The sequence below is a fragment of the Lytechinus variegatus genome, chromosome 7 (assembly GCF_018143015.1).
Source record: "Lytechinus variegatus isolate NC3 chromosome 7, Lvar_3.0, whole genome shotgun sequence".
NCBI lineage: Eukaryota > Metazoa > Echinodermata > Echinoidea > Temnopleuroida > Toxopneustidae > Lytechinus > Lytechinus variegatus.
Genome location: NC_054746.1, coordinates 16,925,185 through 16,951,445, shown reverse-complemented (window position 1 = coordinate 16,951,445; position 26,261 = coordinate 16,925,185). Strand labels below are relative to the sequence as shown.

Genomic DNA, 26,261 nt, shown 5'->3' with positions numbered 1-26,261 from the left:
AGGCCTACCGGTATATATCGGGGACTATAACTTATAAGAATAAATCCTATTTACATTTTTTGAAGAAAATAACATTTTGAATTCACGATACACGGGAAGGTACTCGCATGTGATACGAATAAAAGTATATAAAAAATTCTAATAGCTATCAACCTTTGATGGATTTTCTTCAGGACTTGACATTCACGAATATTTGATATCATCTTTTTAGCTATTTTAAAACTTGTTTCAGTGTATTAGTTTTATAGTTATATATTTTTTAAAAAGTATAAAACATTTTCATAATAGGTCTAAATTTGTTAATTTCTTACCGTGAAAATACCTCTATCCGCTTCAGTTTTTTGTCTCCAAGAAGAGAGAATTCTTGAAATATCATACACTCATTATTGCATCGCAGTTTCAAAGATATAGTTAAAACATAGAGATATATAACGCAAGTAATAGGCCTATATCTTTATGAGTTAAAACCACATGCATTTTTTTTATTATATATATATATATACAAATTTATATATGAAACGGGAAGGCCTGTATATACATAGCCCATCACGCTGCGCGCGAGATGACTAGCCGTCTGTGTAGGAGGAGAGCCCGGAGGAGAGAGTAAAAATCATATCTATATGGTAAAAATAAGGAAACATGTTCAAAACTCCTCCAAACCAACTAGGCCATGGACTGTCTAAAAAAAACCCTTCTAATACAGCTCATGTGCTCCACGCATGCAGCGGTCTCATGCTTCCCATGCCACGGGGAAGTGCGGCGGAAGAATGAGTCACCATTTCACTCGGTCCGGCTCGTTTCTATCGACCCGTATTCAAAGCTCGCGCGACATCACTTTTCTGACAAGTGGTGGCGTAATATTTTGTACAGCAGTCACAATCAATGAAATTAATAATATTCAACATCAGAGGTTTTAAATGCCGGTAATCTATTGACGAAAGCCCTTTTGTTGACAATGTTAAAAGTTTGAACGAAAAAGAAAAGGTTCTAGCAGCCGCCACAGGCGATAACGATCCGGAGCTGAGGATCGGGTCGACAGCGAATCCTCTCCGTCCTAACGAGGTAGCGTGGCCGAGCGGTCTAAGGCGCTGGTTTTAGGCACCAGTCATTTCGATGGCGTGGGTTCGAATCCCACCGCTGCCAATACTTTTTAATTGATTTTTATTAATGTTTTCCGATTCGAATTCATTGTCTCTTTTGTTGTGAACAATTACTCGCCAATGGACTGTTGAATTCATTATGGTTTCAAACTTTTGGCCTATGAAATATTTGCAGCCCATTGTTATTACACATATTGGCCTAAGTTCATGCACACAAGGTATGGGTATTTTTATGATACTGTCATTAAAATTTTTATTTTTTTTCTCCTCTAAATAAGCCAAGATAGCTCAATTGGCAGAGCATAGATACATATATATGGGTCCATGATGGCTATGGGTTCCTATATAGGATATTAATATAGCTTTTTACTTTTGTATTTACGATTTATTATAAGAATCAGATTGAACTGAATTTTATTTAAAGTTATTCAAGCATATTAAGGACATAGTGATTACAACATTTGCAAAGATTGGAAATAATTGAGTGAGAAAAAGAGCAAAAAAAGGAGACAATAAGGTTATAAAACATAGCCTGTACCCCTGTAAACAGTGCCAATATAAACTTTATAGAGGGTACATGACATGAGCATCAGTTATATGATCATTTGAGGGGGACAGATATGGCTGATGGAGCAAAAAAGTTTGTAAAAAATATGAGCGAGCAAAAAATAAGTGAGCGAAAAATTCTGACCTTCATTTTGTTTGTTCAATAATTGAAATTTAGTAGATTTTGTCATAATATTTAGTAAGTATAGTAACAGGATAGTAATATATTTTACTCTTGGTCATGAAACTTTTTTTTTTCTTTTACACCATGGACATCATATAGAAGAGAGTAAATTGGTGCAAGTCTAAAAATGTCAAGTCTGCAGTAATGTTTCTTAATACAAATGTTTTTTTCAGGAGACTTATCAAACTTCCAAGTTCTACGTTTTAGGGTGGATGCATGAAACACTTATAAATGCATGGTATCCAAGAATTGTGTTTTACAAGTGTAGATGAGGAGCAATGTCATATGAACTGCATACACAAAAGACAATTATATGATTTATTTGAATTTATTGAATTTTTTTTCATTTTTTTTTTTTGGGGGGGAGGGGTGGGATCCCTGCCAGTATTTTATAGGGCGACATTAGTTTTTGATATTGCACTTTTTTCTTTCACATATAGTTCCTTATAAATGATTGTAATTCATAAATCTTAGTTAGTCAATACTTATTTTTTATTACATTCTCGCATAAACATTTATTCTGATATCATACACATAATCCATACCATAAAATATGTATGTCCGACTCCTTATATGTGGGACCTTCATGAAATTTTCTGTCTCTGATTTCTTGTTCTTTTGCCAGTCTGCCAATGCTCTCAAATGACCATGACTTGGTTACTTTATGAAGTGAAGTAAAACTTGAGAAAAATGGGGGTTGGACATACAAAAAGGTTGATTATTTTATGGAATTGCCCATATAACAGTATTTTTTTTATTTACAAAAATTTATTTTATTATAATTCAGAAATCCTTCAGATGGTCAATTATCTGAGTTTGTAGCAGTGGCGTACCTAGGATTTTCCAAAAAAAAAAAGTCTTCAATCAAAAATAAATATCTTCTTCCCAGAAAAAAAATTGAGAAGCAAAAAAAAAAGAGAAAAAAAAGGTCTTCAATCTAGTAAGGGGGCAATAAAGGTCTTTAAGCTTAACAGGGGGGGCAAAGAAGGTCTTTCAAGCTCGTCGGGGGGGCAGGCATATGTCTTTTGTATGGGTTCTGGCTCGTCAGGGGGGCAGACTGCCCCCTTTGCCCCCCCTGTAGGTACGCTAGTGGTTTGTCGTATCCAAGGATGTTAAAACTGACACTTGCCCCCTACAAAGAGCAGTTTTTTAAGGAAAAAAATAATTTTGGAACTGTCTTTCAAATACGTACTGATGACATTATATGAGTGTAAAGATGGAATGTTGATTTTATTAAAGGATGTCTTCTAAAATTACATATTTTCATGCACTACAAAGTTAATGAATATAGAGAATAAGAACACTTCATGCACAAGATGCTGTTTTGAAGATAATTTAATCATATTTAAAAAATCTTCATTCGCATGACATAATTATTTTTGTATATAACGGATGTTTACATTCAAGCCTGTGTTTAGCTTTGGTAAATCCCCAAAATGTGGTAATGACTATTACAATTCATGACTAGATTATATGATTGTGTATTACCTATAACAGGTATGATATGGAGGATAAGAAATTAAAATGTATTTTACATGGTAAATATATTGCGATTATACATGAAATGTAATCTGATTAGATGACCAATCAAAACTAAAATAACTGCATTTTTATGTTTTTCTATTTGATATAGAAACTATTCCAAAGAATGTAATAGGTAAAAAATGTCAGCATAATTACAATCTTTCTGTGTAGTTTCTAGATATCCTTGAATGTATAAGATAAATGTTCAAAGAGCCCTTTTGAAGAAAAACAAAAATATTGCCACATGATAGTGGGAGCTAGATATGTTAGATTTGAATATTGAAGTATGAACAGAGAATCAGCAGTTGGAAAGGGAAGAAGTGGCTATCAAAAATTTATTCAAGATTGTAATGTTTGATAATATCAACTCAAGCACATTTCAAACAATTGACCCTTTATCAAAGTTGAAGACAGGCAAGGGGGGGGGAGCCTTTTTCAAGTATGTCATCCATACAATCATGAAAGTGACAAAAGATATATCAAAATAATTCATACATCCACTGTACTACATCGGTAGTAAAGTATCATTTTCTTAAAATGAATCCTGAAAAAAAAAGGATTCCGGGTAAACACATACCAGGAATTTACATGTATACAAAAGAAGAAACAGAATAATGTTCACATACATCAAACATGCACAATAATGGAAGCAGAAACATTATGTTTCTTCATCTAATATGCCTGATATCCCTTTAATAGAATTCCAAGTATACATCACATACTAGAAATAAATTGTAAAACACAAAATGGAAATCACCATATTTAATCAGAACAAATTAACAAATATCATTTGTTGATTGTAAAAGCAAAACAAATACAATATTACTAAAATAATCATATAATAATTATTCAATAAAGCACATTTCCATTAGGATACAATGCCTACAATGCTGTAATACTTCATTTAAAAATACACAAGAGTCAGATTTCCTAATGTGATGATATTGCAACCCTGATTTATGTCATAAATCTCACTATCATATAACAAATTCATATTGCTTTACTTTTTACAAATTAATTAATATGCATGGTCTATCTATTTATCGAACAAATAAAAAAAAAATATATATATACAACAGAATATAGAAAGGACTTGAACAGATAATGTTCTATTTCATGAATTGATGTATATATCACTATATTTAAGATATTTTTTGAAGGATTAAGAGTTTAAGACACATTTGGGCAATTCCTAAAATATGTACGTCCGAACCCTATATTTTGGACCTTCATGAAATTTTCTGGATCTGATTTTTGGTTCCTTTTGACAGTCTGTAATGCGGTCAAATAACCATGACTTGGCCAGTTTATTAAGTGAAGTAAGACTTTAGAAAAATGGGGGTCGGATGTACAATAAGGGTGATCATTTTATGGAATTGCCCAGTTGAATAAGTGTTTGTACACTATACATCAACAATGTAAATAGAGATCATGAATGATGTAGCAAATAAAAAGAAATCACAATCTAGCGGTAATAAATTCTAATGAATGGTAAATCATATGAAGTAGAAAAAGTATAGCCTTTATTTTACACCTAGCTTCAAATTGTGATCAGCAATGCATGAATGAGTATGATTCATTTTATGCAATGATGCATAATTTGCAAACCTTGCTGTGAATATTAAAGCATATCATGCAATACTTAATGATCATGACATATTTCTTTTCTGAGAGATGAGATTAAATGTTTTCAGTTGATATACAATTCTTAGTATTGCCTGTATTATGCATTTCTTAAATGATTGCTGTTGCATCACTGAGTTTTGTACAACGGTGCAGTCAGATAATTTTTCATATTTCATTTTCTGTCAAAAATCAAAAGTATTCAAAATTCCACATTGACAACGACGTCATGGTCACTGAAGCATTGCGAGTTACACCTCAATAATCATATAATGGTCTGAAAATATGTATTATCTCACGTAGTACTTCATAATCACTCATGCATGACCAATCACAACTTGCAACTAGGTGAAAAACAGACTATATTTTTTTTCCTTCATATGATATACCATTCATTAGACTTTTGTAGTAGCCAGGTTATGACTTTCTGACTTCCATTATAGATCATCTGCTCATTTTAGTGTTGTCAGTGTATATTGTACAAATTATTCATTATACACTGTACATGTAAGACAAAACAAAATAAAAACAAGTATAAAATTACAATTCCCATACATGCATTCTTCAAAGAGCTTGTCGGGCTCTCCGCAAGATGCTCAATTTCAGACAATATTATTATGTTTATTATTCATAGCAATGATCCACCACAAGAATCAGCACAATAACAAAAAATTAAAAGAGAGTAGTATCCAAACCTCTCTCAAGGCACATTAGTACTGATTTTTATAGTATTACAGTAGACTAATTAAATTATTACTGATAAACACAGTAAGCTAAATATATTTCAATTGAGTAATTTCTAGTGATAGTGCAATAGAATATCTACCTGGGCCTACTTACACTAAGCTTATTGATTGATCACACTGTAGATTTGTGAATGACTGATTGCTCATAATGATCAATGCAACCAATAGTAAAAATCAGCCCTATAACCAGTCAACACCAAAGCATGTTGATAAAATGACTACAAACTGGCTTCTTGCCAAACCATAAACCTAATACCATGAGACATGGCTTGGGATGGATTTTTAGAGGCAAGGAAATTTGCATATTCAGAGGAATAAGAAAAACAATGTTGGCAAACCTATCTCAGTAGAGCAAGACCTGTGGTAGAACTATAAAGAATACGACCTAACAATAAAATGTATTTGTTTCTTTCATAAACGATCTGTTATTTGTTTTATTTGTTTATGATTGTAGATGTTAAGCCTTGAATACCCTTCTGGTAAAGGAGGGTTCCCAGCTTAAAGCGGGGCTCCTGGCTGAAAGCTGGGTAAACATTGCTATGTATAAAACTTTGCTCTGTATTTCATTCCATCACTCCATCTCCTGGGATGGACCCTCTCCAGTCAGATTGGTAGGAATAGACTCCTTCAGAAGCGGGTAGACATAGTACATCTAGGTATAAAAACGTATGAGACAAAATATGAGGAAAACAAATTGAAGACATTGAAGACAAGTGAAGACATACTGCACAAGTTGAAGATGAGGGCAAAACTGGCCCTAACGAGTTCAATATTTCGGGCATCCCACAAAGGAAAATTATCCAACATAATTATAATATCTTTAAAAGATCATCACTGATTAACCTTGCAATATGGCATGATACTGACACAGCAAGTTTGTATCTGGGCATCTTGCAATATGCTCTGACATTTCAAAGACGAATCATGCAGATGAAAATACGAGAAGTAGGAATGGCTTCATTTTTGACGATACGAATGATTTATAAAACTAACCACCAAACTGACTGATGGAGAAGGCATGACTTAAATGCAGACCGGTGACTGCACGAGTAACCAGAGGATAGAACATAGTCCAATAGAGATGAGGAAAATGATATCCATTGGTATATGGTGTTGAATAACATTTCATTGCCCCCCCCAAAGAAAAAATATAAAAATATGAATTTGTAATGTTGTTGTAGGTATACATTACATATTTCAGTGAAAACACAAATAGAATTTTGCATATACAAATGAAATCATCTCACCAAGTACAAATTTTCCACAAAAATCAAACTGGGTCCCTTAAGACAATGGATAGCAGTTTATCGTACGCTTGATTTTCATGATTAATTGTACATTGTAGTCAATACAATCAATAGTAATTTTTTTTCTAAAATTGTTACAATTTGTGTTATGGGCCCCAGGTCTTACCTTTTGCATTGATTTCAGGTACCCCTCTATCTTCTGTTTGACATCTAAGACTCCCTCTATTGATGGTTTGATGAGAATGGATGCAGTCTGGAGAAGCCATACATACATGAGTAGTCTATAAAGAGCTTGGTATGGCTTACTATGGCCTGTCCCTGCATAGAAACTATTAGCTGTAGTGATAAAAAAAGGTGTGAAATACTATGTCAACATTCCAGACAATACCAAAGTTTGGGATATCATTTCAAGGTCTCAGTATCATTAAATGATCATACAATAGCATCTGAGCACAGTCACATTTTTTATTTCATGTGGTTAAAGATTTGCTGTAAAAAAATATCAAAATTTGTTATTAGGTTTTTCCCTAATTGCCAATATTCAGGCTTTAAAAAGATTGCTTCCAGTTGCAGAAGGGGCAGAAGAGACCCATGTCCGCTCTATATTTTGAGAATCACCCACTGGCCATATATATCAATATAGCTAAATCTAGGGAAATTGTATAAGAACTGCTATATAAGATTTATACAAAGAAAGCACAGATACATTTAACAATATAATACTAACACATGAGATTTGTATAGGGCACTTTCCATCTTGATTAGATGCTCAATGTGCTTCAGAGCAGAACAAAAACTATTTACATATAATACATGTCTGAACAATAAGTCAAGGTCTATAACCCCCCCCCCTCTCTCTCTTATACAGGTACGTTTTCAGGTTGCCCTTGAAGGTGGTCACTGAAGTCTGGGTTTTCAAACTCTGTGGAAGAGAATTCCACAGGTTAGGCCCTGCATGGGCAAAGGCCTGTTTCCCTTAGCAACTGGAATTTGTAAGAGATTAGATGATAGAGAACCATCTAATAATTTATACCAGCAACAGGGGGCTTGTCTAGGTATTTGATAAGAGAAGCCATGTTGAATTCTATGAAGTGCCATCTGTCCTTTATCCATTCTCTCATGATGTCTGGTTTATGCTCCACTAACACAGCCATAGCATCCTAATATAACAAAGGAATGAGAAGCCATATGCACAATTTAGTGCATCAGTATTCAATAAAAAACAACATTTATACATCTAGTTTGGTGACATTGAAATAAACTCATTTAGTTAAGAATTACTTAGTTGTTACTTACTTAGTTACAGAGTGATTCCATACGTATTGTATGGGACATTTCAATAACAATATCTAGTCTCTTTGCTAAATGCTTGAGTAACAAAGAATATTTTTTGTCAATAATAAAGTTATAGTGGGTAGTCATGTGAAAAGCTGATTACCAACAAAAATGTTTGATTGTGGGTGAATTAAAGGTGAAAATGTTTTGTGTCATTTGGAACTCAAGAAATGTCCAGACATGCAACATTTTCATGTCTAATTCCCCCATGGACTAAATATTTTTGTTGGTTGGCCTTTTGTTTAATGACTTCCCAGAGGTACTTTATCAATTCCACAAAACAAATCAAAGTTCCTCATTTGTTTGGACAAAAGATTGAATAATGTTGCAAACATGTCTAGCATGGAATTGCCCTTAAACATTTTCAAGCTGAGCTGAGTTCCAATGCAAAATTAAGTAATCAGTTATTAAATTATACTTTTGAAATATTTGATACTAAGGTAGCATAAAAATTAATAATTTCTCAAAGTATAAAGAGAGTAATAGTGGTAATATTCTGTTTTTCTTTATACTATTTTATGTACATATACTTGCATTTGATGCAACTGAATACGACTATTCATATATACAATGCTTTAGAGTAGAATTGGTATATTCAACAATATGCAAGGATGATTTTAAGCAAATACACACTGCTCCCTAAAAATAAATGAAATCAAAACATAGAATAGTAAGAAAACATTTTTCCTGTTGTTTGTAAGCTTTCATTTGAAAGGCTGCAAGCTTCATTTAGACCTTCCAAAACAAGTTCTGCTCTGCTTTTTATTTAGGCTCCTCACTTTTTTAAAAAACATTTTGTAGTGTACCTTATGCTTAAATACTTATGTTAGATACTTAATTTGATCATTGATACACTATGTTTATGAATACATTTGTTATGTATATTATGATATTTGTTTTAAAAGTGGAATCAATAAATGAAAAGAATATTTCTTCAATGTGGGAAAGGAATGTTTTCTAATGTCATCATACCAAGAGTGTATTAATTAAATTGTAGATTGAGAAATAAAAGTTGAAATAGCCAACAATGTGAGCTTACCTTGAGGGCATGAAACACAAGGTTAGCCTCCATAACCCCTTCAGCATACATGTTCACATTTTCTTGCTCAAAGAGATTCAAAGAGCTGAACAGAAAATAAAAGTAAAAGTATGGTTAACTTGCCATAGAAGTCAACACCCCCATGAGTTGAATAATCGTCAAGGTAAATTTTCAATCTACTGACTTGTTGCATAACTTTGCCACCCAATGACAACTACCATGAAAACAATGTTCAACAACAAAATATAGGTTTACGTACAAGATACCATTGGATAGCTGTATCATAATAATAGTAATTTTATTCTATTTTAAATTAAATAGAATTACAGGGCCTAGGTTATGCAGAAAAATCTGTGATTTAGAACTTTTTCACCCAAGTTGAAAAGGTTTTTTGACGTTCCAACAGATTTAAACTTTAGGTTAACTGTACATGTATGAATACTGTACTCACAATCCAAGCACTAACGGTACTACTCATAAAATATCACTTAGCTAACATTTACATTGTCATTGCAGAAATCAATTTTAGACAGAGTACAGACTCTTTTTATTTTTAAATGAAAAGAGTTGAGAGACAGGGTTAAAAATCAAAGAGAAGTAAAGGAAATGATACAGAAATGAAAATAAACGCCTTCTTTTAAAGGCATTTGTCTAAAATCTTCACAAAGAAAAGTCAAATGCTCTCTCAGTCAATCATTTTACTATTTTATAAATCTCTCTGGGCTGGTATTAAATAGTATCATGATGTCTTTCATCAAATTCTAATTGCCATAGCAACCAAACATGGGTTACATCACTGCCTATCATAGCACACCTTTGACCTGCCTGTATACACATGACAAAATAAGCATGGTTCAAACCAATCATAAACATACCTTTTATCTATTTAGGTAACAAATTGCAGGAATGGGAGATATATATTCTGATGATATATACGTACTATATTTTGTGACAAAAAGCAAGAGAGGATGGAAAGGCCCCTACTAAAGGACATCTTTCTCCTTCCATTCTTTTTTTTTTGTAGATCAGAATTAGTATATGGTTGATATATTCAATGGAACTCTTTATTCAGTTCAACTTACTCTCTATGAGTCTCTTCATAAATAAGATCTTCAACTATGAAAGCATCACCGATGAGAAGACTTATAACAGTATCCAAGAAGTTTATATTGACGCAGAACTTGGCACATACAGAGTTTAATAAAATCTGAAGAAAATACAGACAAATAACATCTAAAGTAGTCTAGTTGGAAAATTACTTAACATCATTTAATAAAATTAACTGCTTTTCTGAATTAAAAAAATACTTTCTCAATAAGGAAAGGAAAAATGACATACAGCTAAAATTGCTTATGACAATTCATAAAATACACTTATGACTTATCATATGCAAGCACTTGTCATTTAGTAAATTTAGCTAAAATTCTGAATAAACAAATATATTTTGATATCAATGTCTGCCATTGATTTAAGACATTCCACTCAAGTAAAAGTTTGAGATACTTAATGTGATTAACATTAAGTTAGTTTAGAGAATAGTTGCTTAATAAAAAAACTTTTAAATAATTAAAGGGGAAGTTCACCAAGACAAAACTATTATTGTAAGAATAGAAGAAAATAATAAATAAAATATTAGTGATGATTTGCAGAAAATCCATAAAAGATTAGAAAAGTTTTTGGAATTTATTATTTATTGTATTTATGATATCATATGTGAGTAGCTCCACAATATATTGTGCAGTAAAAATCAATGAAATGTCATTTTTCTCAAAATATTGAAAATGGTGTTAATTGTACCCTTCAGTGTATCAACAGACAAATTATTTCATACCTGCTCCTGAAAGTAAAATAAAAATAGTCATCATGAACAATTACAAAAATTGAAATTAATGCATTTTATATTGCAAACATAACATAGAGGCAGCTTTAAATTTGAAATTCTCATAATTTTCTTAATCTTTGATGGATTTCCCTCACACTTCACCAGAATTTAAAAATATTTCTTCAGGTATTTTAACAACAAACTTTTCCTCCAGATGAAATTCCCCTTTCATGTAATTTGGTAAAAAAAGAATGGTGTAATGTTAATTTCTCTCATTATTACCTTCAAACCAGTACTACAATGGAGATGATTTCCATGAACATCATTCAGTAGGGCTCCCTCTCTTGGTATCAAGGAAGCAAATCTAGCAGCTTCCTCTCGGATTTCAGGCTGCTCATCTTGTAGCAGTAACATTCCTGCTTTCATTATCCTATCAATCATAATATCAAAATAATCAATTAAATTTTAACATATTTTTACTGGGTTCCATATTGTATTTTAAGGGCCCTATGAATGATCAACTTGATGAAAGTGAAATCAGGGGTAAAATGTCATCATTCAGAATGCAAAGTAAAAAATTGGAATCCCAAAGGATAAACATCATTGTACATCAAAATGTATAAAGCTCTGATGATTTGCTCTCATCTTAACTTTACAAACTAATTTTACTGTTCCTGAGATTTCCAACACCAACAAAAAGCCAAACTTGAAATCACAGTACTAGTATTTCCTGCAGGGTGTTGATAATGGCAAAATTACACCTAGATCATCGACACCACCACAAGAGATTGGTTCAGTAGATAACACCAATATCAGTTCTCAACATCTACTACCAGTATTGCATCATATTTGCCAAAGTTAATCGCCACACCAGCCTCATTTGAAGTATGGAGATGGACTGGTTTTGGTGTTACATCAACACCAGATTCTAGCGTCATACTTGAAATCATTTGCTGTCAAAACAGGTTGAAAATAATACCTACCAAACATCAAGATATATATTAGGCACCAAAGGAAAAGAATTTCAGACAAAATTCAATTAACAGCAGAGCCGACAACCTTAACAAGAACATTTCAGTATTTGAAAAGTAGAAAATCAGTACTACAGTGAGGAAATCAGTATTTTCAACAAAATACCATAGGAGAACAGATAAAACTTAAATCAGCACTTTGCATGAAACCATCAGTATTCTTCTCATTTTTTTTTTACTTAATACTGAAAATCAGTACTAGTTTGCAGGTCCGTGATAGCATTAACCCACATTAAAATAATACGAGCATGACAAGCATAAAAATGACTTACATGAAGGCTAAATCACAATGTGTGATGTTGCTAGGATCACACATGTTGAGAGCCTGAAATCCACTATGCGTCAATGACTTAGCTGCAGACAGACGGACGGTCTCACATTGGGAAGGGTCACTGCACTTTAGAACCAGGTCACACCAATGTGAGGTCATCTCTAGATTCATACTGTCGAGGGGGAAAAATAAGAAACATAAGAACAAGCAATGTAAACCAATTCATTTTCTCATAATTTTAGCACATGTTTAATTTTTCTCCTTTTACATATCTATTATTTGATTTATGAACACACTTAAAGACATGATTAGAAAGTCCACGGCCCAAAGTTGAACCTTTTTTAATCCAAAAATATAATAATCATAGATGAACGCAAAATAATTCAAAATAAACTAGCATAATATGGTATAAGTTTAAGAGTGTACTGAGGAAGGAAAATACATCCAATCCCGTCCAAACTAGAAACGTACATGAATCAAGATCGCCAAAATTAACACAAAAAAAGTATAATAGCACAGGAGAGTTTAAAATAGGTGGAGGCGGAGTGACATCACATCCGCTTAAGGATGACAGAACTGACCTCAGTACGATGAAAACAAAGTATGAGAAACACAGTGAAATAATGTCAGAAACAGCACTGAGAATTTCAGAAAGTTTCGTAAACTTCCAGATAGCGAAATGGGTAAACTCGATTATCATGACATTATAAAGCAAAAAGTATGAATGCGATGTTTGTGTTTATGCATCGCAGGCATGCCAAAATGCTGCGCTGCTGTACAGGTCACTAGTGTCGTTTTCATCGGCTGGTCAGTTGCTAGGGCTTGAGGTTAAAAAATGTGGATGTATGCCCAATCCTATAATTTGAATCAAGTAATTCATTGTTACATTGCAAGACATGTTTTCACAATCTATACATTGTATTATCAAGTAAAGCTTGCGATTTATCACATCACATTTTCAAAGATAAAATAAGTTATCTGTGGTTTCACTTACTTCTTGAAGTTATCTGAATCAAGCCGAAGAGCTATGCTCAAAGCCGGTAAGACTACAGCACAGAAACTCAACTCACGAATTTGAGTAGCTGTCATTCCCAATAGACACTCCAACAAAGGCTGTAAATCACATGCTGCTTTTCCATCAATATCCTTGCTCAGTCCCACCCACAGATCTAGAGCAAGGGTAACACAGTTCATGCTATCCTCTTCAAGAAGTAGTTCCAGGACCTGGAATTGGCCACTGGTTTGTGTCTCCATGCTGAGCTCTGCTGCGGATGTCATATTGTCAATCATGTATTTCAAGGCCAATTCCCTGACCTCTGATAGGTCATGGGTCAGAAGGATGTGGGTCAGGGATGAAAGGTTACTGATCTGGTCAGGAATGAACGTTGACATGGAGATGAAGGAAGCGGTCATCTCTTGTCCCAAATATGACAGCCCAACCTAAGATAAGACAAAAAGAAAAGTGTGGATTGGTTGGGATGCATCTTGATATGTTCATCAGATTCCATTTAAAAATGATTTACAAAAAAAAAGACAAAATATTGCTATATTGAGTATGCTCATATCAATTAATAAGAAATTCTTAATAAAACCAAGATACTAACATTTGGATAGCCTTTAACATCAAATAACAACAATAAATGTGACTTGTAAGGCACCACATTCATTTGAACTCACATGCTCAATTAATGCTCCGGAATCTAGACGACACTTTGATATTGTATGATAATTAAATTTATTCTGACATACTTAATATAGTTCTTCATTTATGTCTTAAGTTTCAGAAGAAAAAAAATTGTTTCCAAGTAGATAAAATATAATTTCTGAGTCTTGTTTATTTTTTTTTCAAGAAATAGATCACAAAAGGTACACATATAGAAATAAAGATCTTTGATTAAATAATATCAATACCTGGAATGAAGGCGAACTAGTAAAGAACTGCTCATGAATATTCATAGACTTTACAATGAGTGATGTCACACAGTCGGGTTTGATAGGGAAAGCATTCTCCCACCAAAGGGTACAGATCTTCATGAACAGAGCCCTGGTGATAGGACAAGGGTTCCGGCTAGACCCTACCCAGAGGCGACTCATGAATTTATCTGTCAGTTCTTGAACCTTCTCCTCTTGCAGGCTGAGAAGATATATATGAAAACAAATAAAAATTTTAGTTTGAATTTGATAGAAATAAGGAAAGTTGAAGAATATGCTCTGCGGTTACAAACACAATGATACTTTATGACGTTATAAACAGCAACACGTAAAGTCGCAAATCTATGATCATTGATTTTAGGAAGAAGGGTCATATAAACTGATTATGATTAGTGAGATGAATTGCTCAATCACTTCACTTTTTTAGGGAATAGATAATAATTATCATAGTGGATGGCATTAATTCATGAACAACCATATACTAGTATTTTCCACACACTAGGGCCAATCTTGCACTCATTTATGATTTATGCAATATCCATGGTAACTCTTAGAATATCTCTTGTAACCTATCTTTAGCCATTCTTTGAAATATAATTATTGGATTTATTAACAAAGTAAATAATAATCTGATATGATAGGTTTACTTCAAATACAACTTTACAATCATGGATCATGAAAATATGGGGAATCATTAAAAATGATAATAAAAATTCAAAACCTTATTCAAAAATTCAAATGAAAAAACTTATTTATTGATTTTCTAGACTTTAATAAGACTTTCAGTGTGGATCTGGATGTGTGTCATTGTTTTATCTCTGCACCATTGTATTGAAAGCTGAATGCAGGCTAGAGAATACTCACATATATACATCCAGATCTAGGCTAGGTTTCCATTCATATACACAAAGTTGCACCTTTTCTTTGATATTTTGAATTGCATTAAGTTATATTTTGTTTTATGTTATTGTTACAAATGAATAATTTTTGTTGTCTTTTTTGTATATTTATACTTTGTTTATTTTAACTTTAAAGCGCATAGAGAACTATACTGGTTATTATGTACTTAATAAATACCCTCTATTACCCATGAAAGATAAAAAAGAAAATCACCTTTTCTTATTGATACATGATGTGAGTAGTCTTTGAATCATTAGTAGGTTGCCATGGAGACAGTTCTGATTTGCGATGAGGGAAGTACTTGATGGTGGAATGGTGTCTAAGAGCTGGGCGGCCATGTTGGAGACTTCTTCATTTTGAGACAACAGAGGTAGTATGGCCCTTGAAGCAAGGTCCCTTACCGAGTACACAGGGCTTGAGGCAAGGGAGCAGATCGGCTCTATAAATTCTTCAAGCTCCCTGTATCGATAAACAGAGAAAATATTGAAGAAATGGAAATAAAAGACCCATTTTCATGACATATGAAGGTAATCAAGATCACAATTTTTTTTCTTATAACCAGAATATATTTCAGATTTCAGAGAAAGCAAATAACCTTTTAATTAAGAGTTTTGAAACTACCAATGAATTTTCAAATAACAGATTCTCAACTGTAAAGAGTTATGAAATATATTGTACCAGTAACTTATAAAATTTTCTTAAATCCAGTCCTGACAAAAGTTTGAGGTCAAACATTTCTTTTAGTGATCACCAGAACGAAGACCGGACGGATAATACAAAAAACATAATGCCACCATCCACCACCTATGTTGGGCAGATGAATAAAAAGTCTTTAGTCTTCCAATTGATTAACAACAACATAATATTCTTCTCGTTCAACAAAATGGATGAAACAGAACTTAGCAAAAAGTACAGTAATTGATATGTGGACAGTTCCCTACAGTGTGTACATGTATGTCTGATTCTCTATATGTGAAAACTTTCTGAAATGATTTGTTTCTGTTTTGTGATTAAAATGAACAAGTTTGATGCTATTTAATCACCATGGCTTGAACTGTTTATAATATGAAGTAAACTGGATTAAAATGGAGGTAGGACATCAAAAATATTGATTATTTTTATGGAATTGCCTTATTGCAGATATGCTAAAAATCACTGGGCCAAATAATAGATGAACAACTGTCTATGCACGTCCCAAAAATATATATACTCAATACAATAAGATAATTGAATAGACTTTGTAGCTATTCTCAAACAAGTGTACTATTGTTCCTAATACTAATAATGGAACATAAAAATCACACATATCCACTCTGCACAGTGATTCATCACTGCTGTCAATAGCCAAGATGGTGATCCTATGGCTCACAAGTATTCACAGAATAAATATTGTTGCCAGTGTGCCAATGTGGGGATAGCTATTCACCTTTTCTGTCCCTCCGTGGTAATACCACTACCTAGCTTGGTTAAGACAAGGAGAACAGGATGAAGGGTCGGAATGAGATGGAGCCTTCCTCCCTCAGGAGCACTGCTGGATCCACCCTGATGGAGTGCAGCAGCCTTCCTCACCTCCTGGAGGAGGTAGAGGCGGAGCCGCGGATATCGCTGAAAGAACTCTGAAGCAGAGAGAGTGTTGACCTGAGAATGTTCGTCCTGGACCTTCTTCTGTCCAAAGATCCGGGCAATCAACGATCCTGCGATGTAATCAACAAAGAGTTCTTAATCATCACAAGTATTTGTACAACAGAGAATTATTTTATGCATATGCACATAAGGAATAAAAGTAAGGCTCAACATGCATGTGCACCCTACCTATAGTATATAGTAATTTTCTTCTTCCACTGAAAGAAAATTCCAGTATATATGTGCAAAACCTATGATGCACAGAGATTTCTTGTTCCTTGGAGGTTTCTGATAACTATAAATTTATCAGTTTCAAGAGTAGAATTAATCGTCATGATCATTGCATTCAGTCACATACATTAAGATCTCATTTGCACTGGTGAAGCCAAAACAATAACAATACTCTGACAACAGAAAGCAAGTGACATTTTACCTGAAAATGTGATTACATCTAAAAATATTGACTTTCATTTTTTTTAAAGGCCAAATTTAATTGAACACACTGGTGCTATAACCATAGTTATGACGTTTCATCCAAGCAAATCAAATGTACATTCTGCTCTTCTACAGGAAATGTTTTTTTTGTAATTTGTTTGCATTTATGTAAAAAAATGGCAAAATAATGACAATGATAAAAACAATAAGTATAAAATTCTTATTCTACATGTATCTTCACTGCTTGCGAATCAAGAGATGAAAAAAACAACAACACATGGACGTACCCAACAACTGCATGCTCGAGTTTTGCACCATCCAGTTGCTAGATGCAAACCCATCAATGGCTAGTTGGATAGCTTCTTCTGCGTATGGTAGTACTTCCCATGCAAGGGACGAGTTCACAAAGAGTGACTTCATGATATTCAATGCATGGGACTGAGGTAGATCTTGCTTAGCATCCGGCTGACTAGGAAGAGGTTGTTGGGCTATCTCCATGAGTTTGGTCATGATGTATTTCAGCAGGTGTCTCTGTTAAAGTAAAAATATTGGAGGATAAAGAAAAAAAATCTACGGTTACCGTATTATTCTAAAGCTCATACCTTCAAAACATGGATTTTAATAACCTTCAGTGATTCCTAAAACCATACATAGCAAATCCAGACAGTTACAGATCATAAGCTTTTTCTAATAATTCTTTCATCTAACACTGAAATATCCTATCCATTCTTTCCCCCCTCTGACCAAACACTGCTACATGTCTAAACATTATTTGTAATAGGCATTCCATTGCTAATCCAGTCAATACCCATTTTTCATATTGTACCTTTTCAATGTAGTCTTATAATCACTTCAGTGATGAATATTATCCTTCGAATCTTTACAAAATTCATACAACAATATCTGTCAAGATATTAAATGTTTAGGGTATGCTTTCTGTAATTTCTGTTTTTCAATAGAGTTCAAATGACCATCATCTGACAAAAGCCCCAAAACTTTGATTAAAAGGTGCATTTGTCGAGACGATCTTAATGTACAAAGGCCACTAGCAGGAAATTCACTGTGTTCTATGTTCATTGCCACTTTAACACTATCAAGCCTTACTGACTTACCTCTCTACCCCTGGGCTCAGCTACAATGATAGACTCTACCAATGGAGGCAAACCAGCACTCTTCTTGGTGTAGGAAGTCGAGGAAGCTGTAGTGGTTATGACAGTCAAGACCAGGTCCAGGAGCGACTTGGGTATAGAGGCTATGTCCGAGTCTGGGCAAGATAACATGGCAGCACAAACCTTGAAGAATCCTATCTTGCAGCCTTCTAAAGCTCCCTGTCAATCAATTAACATTGTTTCATTATCAAACAAGATGAAAAAAAATCATACAATAACATTACTGATTTATTAGATCTTTAAATTTCCAGGGTGAAAGTAACAATAAATGAGAAAAAAGGAGTTTCAGAGTAGCTTTATGCTATGGCACTGATATTGTATATAAAGATATTGTGTAAGTGTAATGATCTAAATTGCTTATGTAAGTGTAATGATCTAAATTGCTATCTTACTTTATGACGGCACTTTGTGAGTATCTGCACAAGCGATTTGGACAGAAGCTCGAACTGCTGCCTGTCTAGAAGCCTAGTCTGAAAAGCTCCAGAAGGGGAAGAAACTTCAGCAAGAGCACCCATGAGTAAACTGGATTCCTGAGGGGAACAAGCACATACGATGCAAATATTTGGTTACTGATTATCAAGAGAAATCTTGTCCACAGCACATAAAGTCATGAAAATTAGCATTTTTAAAACAAAAGATTTATTTCAAGTAAACTTATTATTTCAATAAACTATCATGGTCTAACCTACTCTAGTGACCACCTTTACAGATTGACAATGTGTATGTTAAGACCCACTTAACTTGGTTTCCCTTGAATAGATTGTCCTATTGAAGCATGTATAGAAACTTGACCTTTTCTTGTCTCCATTGGGTGGTCTTCAAATATAGATTTCAATGTACTAAATTTTATTCCATCTAGAATTATAGATTGTAAATAGGGGTTGAAGGAACAAAAAGGTTGATAATTATGTGGGAATGCAATAATTAGTTTAATCACAATAAACAAGAAATAATAAAACATTTCTTGCAGTATTTTCTCTAAGATACTGCCTCCTGATGGGAACAGTAAACTTCTTAACCAAGACAAATAAAGGAAGGCGATAGAAAATATCACAATCTAAGGAGAAATAAGGGAGGAAAGGAAGTGAAAACTAACTTTGAATTGTCTATCTATACTTCAAGCAATTCCATGATGAATGTTTACTCACCTTTAGAGTAAGCCAACAGCATGAGAGAATGAGTTGATGTTCCAGAGACAATGCTCCCGCTCCATCATCATCATCCTCTGTTCCAAAGTCTGTCACAAGCTTCTCAATCTCCTCTCCCATCTTACCAAAGGATGGTGACAAGTGACTCAGTTCCCCATCCTTGGAAGCTGGAGAAGGCATCCCTGGTGCTCCCTCTCTCAATTCAGATCCTTTACTGCTGGTAGGAGTGGTGTCCATCACTGGGTCAGGAGTAGGAACGCTCATATATTGCTTGACTGAAGAATTTACACTCCCTGTTTCCATGGCTACACTATCCGTCTCTTTGGTCTTTGAACTGACATCCTTTGCTACAAAATCTTGCACGCTTAGAACTTCATCTTTGCTCTCGGATTGCTTTGTCCTTCCTGCTAGCAGATCGAGGATGAACATGATGATCTGATGTAGCATTGTGTTGAGTTCCTTAATGATAGCCTGCCATGTTTCAGGTTCATCGGTGACAAGCCGATGGAAGATTCTGGTGTCTTCTGTAAGGCACTTCCTTATTGCCATAATAATGCCTGAAAATAGTACAGTAAAAAAAGGTGACTCAATACGCTTAAAAGACCATATAAATCAAGCTTTCCAAGATTATTTGTTCTAATTTTCGTCATCAGGACACTGGTTAGCATACTTCAATTCTATGGAATTTCTACATAACACAATGTGCTAGGATGTGGATGAGAAAATAAGAATTCTAATTATCAGATAGACAAACAAAGAAGATGATAAAATAAGTATTTTATGAATATAGGAAATAAAAAAAGTGTAGTGACATGTTTTCTGAGATATAACCACTGCACCCCCCCCCAAAAAAAAAATATGAATAAACCCAAACCAAAAACAAACACCCACATTGCTCACTATATTGAATCTAACAAAATGACCTTGACTGAGGGGCAGTTTGTGTACTGTACACAAGAGAACCATTAAGACCACAGATTTTCAAGTGGTAAGGGAGTAGGGCATGGGAGCTGGTAAGAAAAAAGAGGTAAAACATGGGAGGGAAGTTTGATCTACTTTACTGAATGGTGGTTGGAGCAAGAACAAACAATTTTTTTTTCTTCAGTCATGTACTACAGAGAGATCTTCAAGAACAATTGATGATGAACTACAACTACACTCCAATAATCAAGATTTGGGGAAAAAGGATTGAACTTAATGGTTCTTTCATTCTTAGAAGCACGTCAAGCAAGATTCTCACCATTTTTTTTTATCAACATACATCTGTGAATGGTGCTTTTCAAACATGAACTTCATCAATAACAAATACAGAAACAGAATAACAAACATCCATTTAAGCAACGTTCCTTGCGTTGCCATCACACCAGTCGTTTTCAAGCCTGATTTTATAGCCCTAACAAACTCAGGGAAATGTCACATTAGTCACTAGATATGGTGCAGATCAGTCTGAACTAGAAGTATCACTGATATGTTGTCAAAAGCCACTAATCATGTTTTAAAAAAAATTTATTGTGTAGTACTGTTATGTTCTATTGATATGAATCAGAACCGCTCTTGGCAATTTAAAAGGCATTATATTCTAAACCTTTAAGGGGCTCTGCCCCCTCAACCCCCCAACCAGGGGCCCACAAAAAGCCTTAGGATCCTCCTGGCAATATTTTGCTAGTTCGCATGTTGGATAGTGGAGCAGTCCAGGGGACCATTTCATGTAAGTTTTAAGCACTGACAAGATGTCTTTCTCTGACAGTTACCATAGTAACAGTCAGAGGCAAGAGCTTCTCAGCCAATCAAAAGCTAGGATTTCACTGAAATAGTCAGCACTGACAATTAAGTCAGTGCTGACAACTTTCATGAAACACCCTTCTGATTCTCAGCAAGAAATGTGGACTTTCAACAAAAGTAATTTAGGACTGACTTAGACATTGCATGAATATTTTTGTAAGGACAGCTAATATAAAACTAAAATAAAAGTAATGATATACAAAAAAACAAATATCATAGTAGTTTGGTGAAAAGGGGACCAAGAAGTATTGGCTGAAATTGGCCTTCAAACTTGTGTGTCCCCTCTCCCACCTTAAAAAAATAGTGAAAAAATGTACACTCACCATGCATAGGTGTAAGAGCAGCTGCTTTGAGAATATTAATCTTTGCACATTTAACTTGATATCTCAGACTCTCCATCAAACTTAATACAAACTGGACAGGACTTTTAAGAGTGGATGATTTGGTGGCTTTACCAGAGGTAGTTGACTTATTCTTTGATGGTTTGACGAGGTCATCAAAACCTTCACTCTCAATTATTTGTCTGGAGAAAAAAAAATCACAAATGTAGCTTGGTTGAAGAATCATCTTCTTTCTTACATATCAAATTTTGTTATAAAAATTAATCCACACAAAATATTTGTTGTTTTGATGTACATACCGTACACCGTACATCAAGCTCTAGATGTATTTTCTTCTGAATTTGAAGTTGTTTTCTGTAAAATGATACTCTTTCAGTTTGGAAGGCTGAATATACAGAAATATCATGGTGCTCACAAACAGCAAATCCCTAATACTCTTGATAAACGAAGACATATCCGGGCTGCCCGGAAAGCAGTAGATGCCAGGTTCCAATCCCACTGGTTCCAATTTTTTTCTGACTTATGATTTTCATACAGATCGAGCATACTGATCTTATGATTTTCATACAGATCGAGCATACTGATCTTATGATTTTCATACAGATCGAGCATACTGATCTTATGATTTTCATACAGATCGAGCATACTGATCTTATGATTTTCATACAGATCGAGCATACTGATCTTATGATTTCAATACAGATCGAGCATACTGATCTTATGATTTTCATACAGATCGAGCATACTGATCTTATGATTTTCATACAGATCGAGCATACTGATCTTATGATTTTCATACAGATCGAGCATACTGATCTTATGATTTTCATACAGATCGAGCATACTGATCTTATGATTTTCATACAGATCGAGCATACTGATCTTATGATTTTCATACAGATCGAGCATACTGATCTTATGATTTTCATCACAGAACGAGCATACTGATCTTAAACATATAGAAGTAATGCCGAATTTTGTTAAACAAAGAAGACATATCTGTCTAGTAAGATTTGATGGGTCATGGTTTTGCTCAGAACTAAACCTATGGAAAGCCCTAAAAGTGTCAAAATATTGTTTACATTGCATCTTTCCTATGTTTATTGTGTCATGTCCCAAACCTTTGATAGATAATGAAGAAAACTATTTTAGTTATTATTCTGAGACAGTTATGATTGATAGGTGTATCAAACAAGCTGTTATGTGGAACCTGTACTGTAAGAAATTCAAGTCACAAATGATTATCTATAGTTAAACTACAACTTAGAACCATGACTTTAAACATGAATACGGTTCATTGAATTGTATTACGACATATTTCTAATACATCACACAATTTAAATAATGATCTTTTAAATCAAAGTTGTGCAAATACTGTTTATCATTCTCTACCGATATATTTATTCTTTCTGAAGCCTTTTTGACTGTTTGAAAAGTCAATAACAAAATTCAGACATACAAAATTAGCCCTAATTATTCTTCATATCTGAAAAATGAGACAACTCACCTGTGGAAGGAGAGTTTGCAGAGCATAGCCCCAGCCTCACATTCATGGAATTTAGGACTACAGATGAGCTTCATGCCTTGGACCAGGATCTCTGATGGTCTAGACCAGGGATAGGCTGATGATGAAGGGAGGGGCCAAGGAAAGTACCCTATCAGTAGGTCATAAGCAGACGACCGAATGTCATTGGAGGAGTCCAATAGGCTGTTCACTAACAGAGATGCATTTCTAAAGTAAAAAAAAGCAATGTCATAGAAACAATAAGAAATAATACAATAAAGTAATATTTAGGAAAACAAGTTGAAATTAGGTAGAATAGGGATTCTACTATTTTCCTTCCATAAGATATTTGCCCACACCATGCTGCACTTGTTACAGGTGAGATAAATGGGAACCAGCAAGAAGAAATTTCTCCAAACCTGTCGGTCAGACATCGGTAGCTTAAATTAGCCGGGGGTAACATAGGAATGAATTAACAGGGTGGCTATGTGCACAATATGAATACAATTGGTACTACTATCATCATTATCAATCAGGAAATACTTTTCCTGGTACCACATTGCAATTTGCTCCACGTGTTTTAAAGACTGCCACACAAGAAGTGCTTTGTGTAGCTAACTTTTGCATAGCACTTTACAGAACTTAGTTGAGATTTTTTTCTTACGACCAAGATGCTTATCACATTTGGTAGGCTAAATCATTCCCTGATCATGAAGAACATTTTCATTTTGAAAAGGATTGAACCTCCCTTTCATCAAACAAAGAACCATACACATCTAGTCTTTCACCATTGTCAGTTCAAGTTGTTGTACATCCCGGTATTGCAAATGTGAGACATACCATTCACAATGAATGTACTCTTATTCATAATGTTAATAATATCTTGTAGGGTTTTTAAGAAATGATGAAGATACCTTCTCTTGACAATGTAAAATAACACAATATTCCACAACTTTATAAAACATTAAAATACATGTATGTAAAATACAATTAGAAAATTGATAAATTTACCTTTCAGAAAAGAGATCCACTTTACCAATATCCCGACTCCATGAAAGAAGTTTCTTTGAGGCAGCTGTATTAAGTAAAATTGAAAATTAAAATATTCTGTCATATATTTTTATTGCTTCCATGATTGATCTATACATGTATAAATAGAAGAAAAATCACAGATGCTTTTTAAGAATACATTTTGCAAAATATATTATGCATTGTAAAAAATACAGACATTTCATGTGATAAGAAATTTTCTTTCTAAAATTCAATCAACCATGTTGCCAATTTCATAAGCAAAAGCTTCTCACAAACATCAAAACTAGATAGGTCAAGGACAATAAGTCAGGTTAATCCAATAGACCAGTTCGTAGTTACTTCATGGGCAATTTTGGTCAAATGACCTTTCATTTCTTTCATCATGATAAGCAGATTTCAAAGCAAGATATTACGTAAGCTTGCCTTACATAGCAGGATGAAGAAATTGAATAGACCAGGTGACTAGAATGGACACTTAATGAAGATATTTGTTGCATTCCTACTTTGAATGCATATCTTCGCATGTTGCACAATGTACTTGACAAACTGTGAAATACCAGTCGTTCGTGGAAGCATTGTTTTTTTGTGGATGTAAAAGAAAACCACAATTCAAAAGAATATATGAATAATCAAGACATCAAAGTTGGTGCTTATCTCATTAGATTTTAAAGCACCATGTCACTTTAGTACAAATGACCTTCTTCTGATCATGCGCAGAATCTTTTGATCATGCGCAGAAAGGAACTACGAACTGGCTTATTACCTAGAGTGAAAATCAAACCCTACCTGAAAGTGCCGCACTGCTTGGATTATTCAACTCGGTCTGTTTGCCACCAGATAGATTCTCATAGATAAGACGTAGGAGATCTAGTGAAGCCCTTTTCCTCTGGTAGCAAGCACCAGGGAAGAGGGAGGAAAAGCTCTCCTCTATGAGCCAGTCCATCAAGCCTACTGCTGATTGGAGATTGGTCTGGAGAACTTTGGTTGGTGGTGACAACTCTTTAGTCCCACTGCAAATAAGTACACAGTAAGAACAAAATGACTGAAGAAAACTATATCCATAATAACACAGACTCTGAAGAACCAAACAGTGTTTCTGAAATAGAAATTTAGTCATCCTTGATCTTATAAGAAAAAAAAAGAAAAAAAAAAAGACTTGCAACATCTAAGCACACGGTTTGGGAGAACTGGCATTTTTACAAGTCGAAGGACGTATTGGCATGACATCAATTATTGTGGGTACATTTCTAAAGGAAATCCAAGTAAATTACAATATATTACAGGCAAGGGTATGGACTTTACAAGTAATCTGGCATTTTAAGAAAAGAAAAAATATTCAAGTATACAGCAGATCAACTTCATGAAATAATTGACTCTTCTTTTACATCTGACCCCCATTTTTCACCATTCTTACTTTCCTCCATTAACTGATCATGACATGATAATTTGAGAGCAATGCAACCTTGCATATGAACAAGAAAACAGTAAGAGATCAGTTCAGGGAGGTCCTACATATAGGAAGATGGGAATGCATACTTCATGAATCGCCCACGAGCAAGGTTTCTATCACCCGCTGAAAATTGAAATCCACCTACCTGTCCACACTGCTTGCAGCAAAAGCCATAGCGGAATTGATCTTCTTGAGCCAAGCGAGACTGCTGTCTCTCAGTCTAAAGATCAATGCCTTCAAGCTGATCCTCAACTGATTCCTCAGTGAGGTATCATCCGTGGTCAAGCAGTTCTTGACCAGGGTCTTCACGAGCCGGGTCTCATCTTTGCCAACGGGTTCAGCAGTTCTTGGTGAGTGGCATACCAGATAGATAGTATCACCTCGGATGTCATCATTATGATGGTGTGCTGCTTCTTCTAAGGTGGCTAAGTGATGTTGCTATCGAAACAGGGGATGAAACAAACCAAAATCATAAAA

General features: G+C 34.3%; 1 protein-coding gene and 1 non-coding gene across 3 annotated transcripts in view; one reads left to right on the top strand and one right to left on the bottom strand.

Annotated features, from left to right (window-relative positions):
• Positions 1-1,061: 1,061 nt before the first annotated feature.
• Positions 1,062-1,143, top strand: TRNAL-UAG. Its single transcript has one exon. It is a non-coding gene; the product is annotated as a tRNA-Leu (tRNA).
• A 2,014-nt stretch (positions 1,144-3,157) lies between these two features.
• The window catches only part of LOC121418588 (thyroid adenoma-associated protein homolog), a 40,069-nt gene continuing 16,965 nt past the window's right edge, over positions 3,158-26,261 (bottom strand). For both annotated transcript variants that reach the window (XM_041612538.1, XM_041612537.1), the window contains exons 12-31: positions 25,930-26,222; positions 25,121-25,344; positions 24,314-24,377; positions 23,306-23,530; positions 21,781-21,980; positions 19,676-20,232; positions 18,920-19,057; positions 18,471-18,686; positions 17,646-17,889; positions 16,727-16,994; positions 15,514-15,759; positions 14,380-14,602; positions 13,463-13,908; positions 12,470-12,640; positions 11,449-11,596; positions 10,427-10,551; positions 9,345-9,429; positions 8,004-8,130; positions 7,137-7,306; positions 3,158-6,375 (exon numbers count right to left, since the gene is read on the bottom strand). In XM_041612538.1, the coding sequence (XP_041468472.1) occupies positions 6,295-6,375; positions 7,137-7,306; positions 8,004-8,130; positions 9,345-9,429; positions 10,427-10,551; positions 11,449-11,596; positions 12,470-12,640; positions 13,463-13,908; positions 14,380-14,602; positions 15,514-15,759; positions 16,727-16,994; positions 17,646-17,889; positions 18,471-18,686; positions 18,920-19,057; positions 19,676-20,232; positions 21,781-21,980; positions 23,306-23,530; positions 24,314-24,377; positions 25,121-25,344; positions 25,930-26,222 (4,251 nt within the window). In that variant the 3' untranslated portion in view covers positions 3,158-6,294. The remainder of the gene's footprint in view (positions 6,376-7,136; positions 7,307-8,003; positions 8,131-9,344; positions 9,430-10,426; positions 10,552-11,448; positions 11,597-12,469; positions 12,641-13,462; positions 13,909-14,379; positions 14,603-15,513; positions 15,760-16,726; positions 16,995-17,645; positions 17,890-18,470; positions 18,687-18,919; positions 19,058-19,675; positions 20,233-21,780; positions 21,981-23,305; positions 23,531-24,313; positions 24,378-25,120; positions 25,345-25,929; positions 26,223-26,261) is intronic.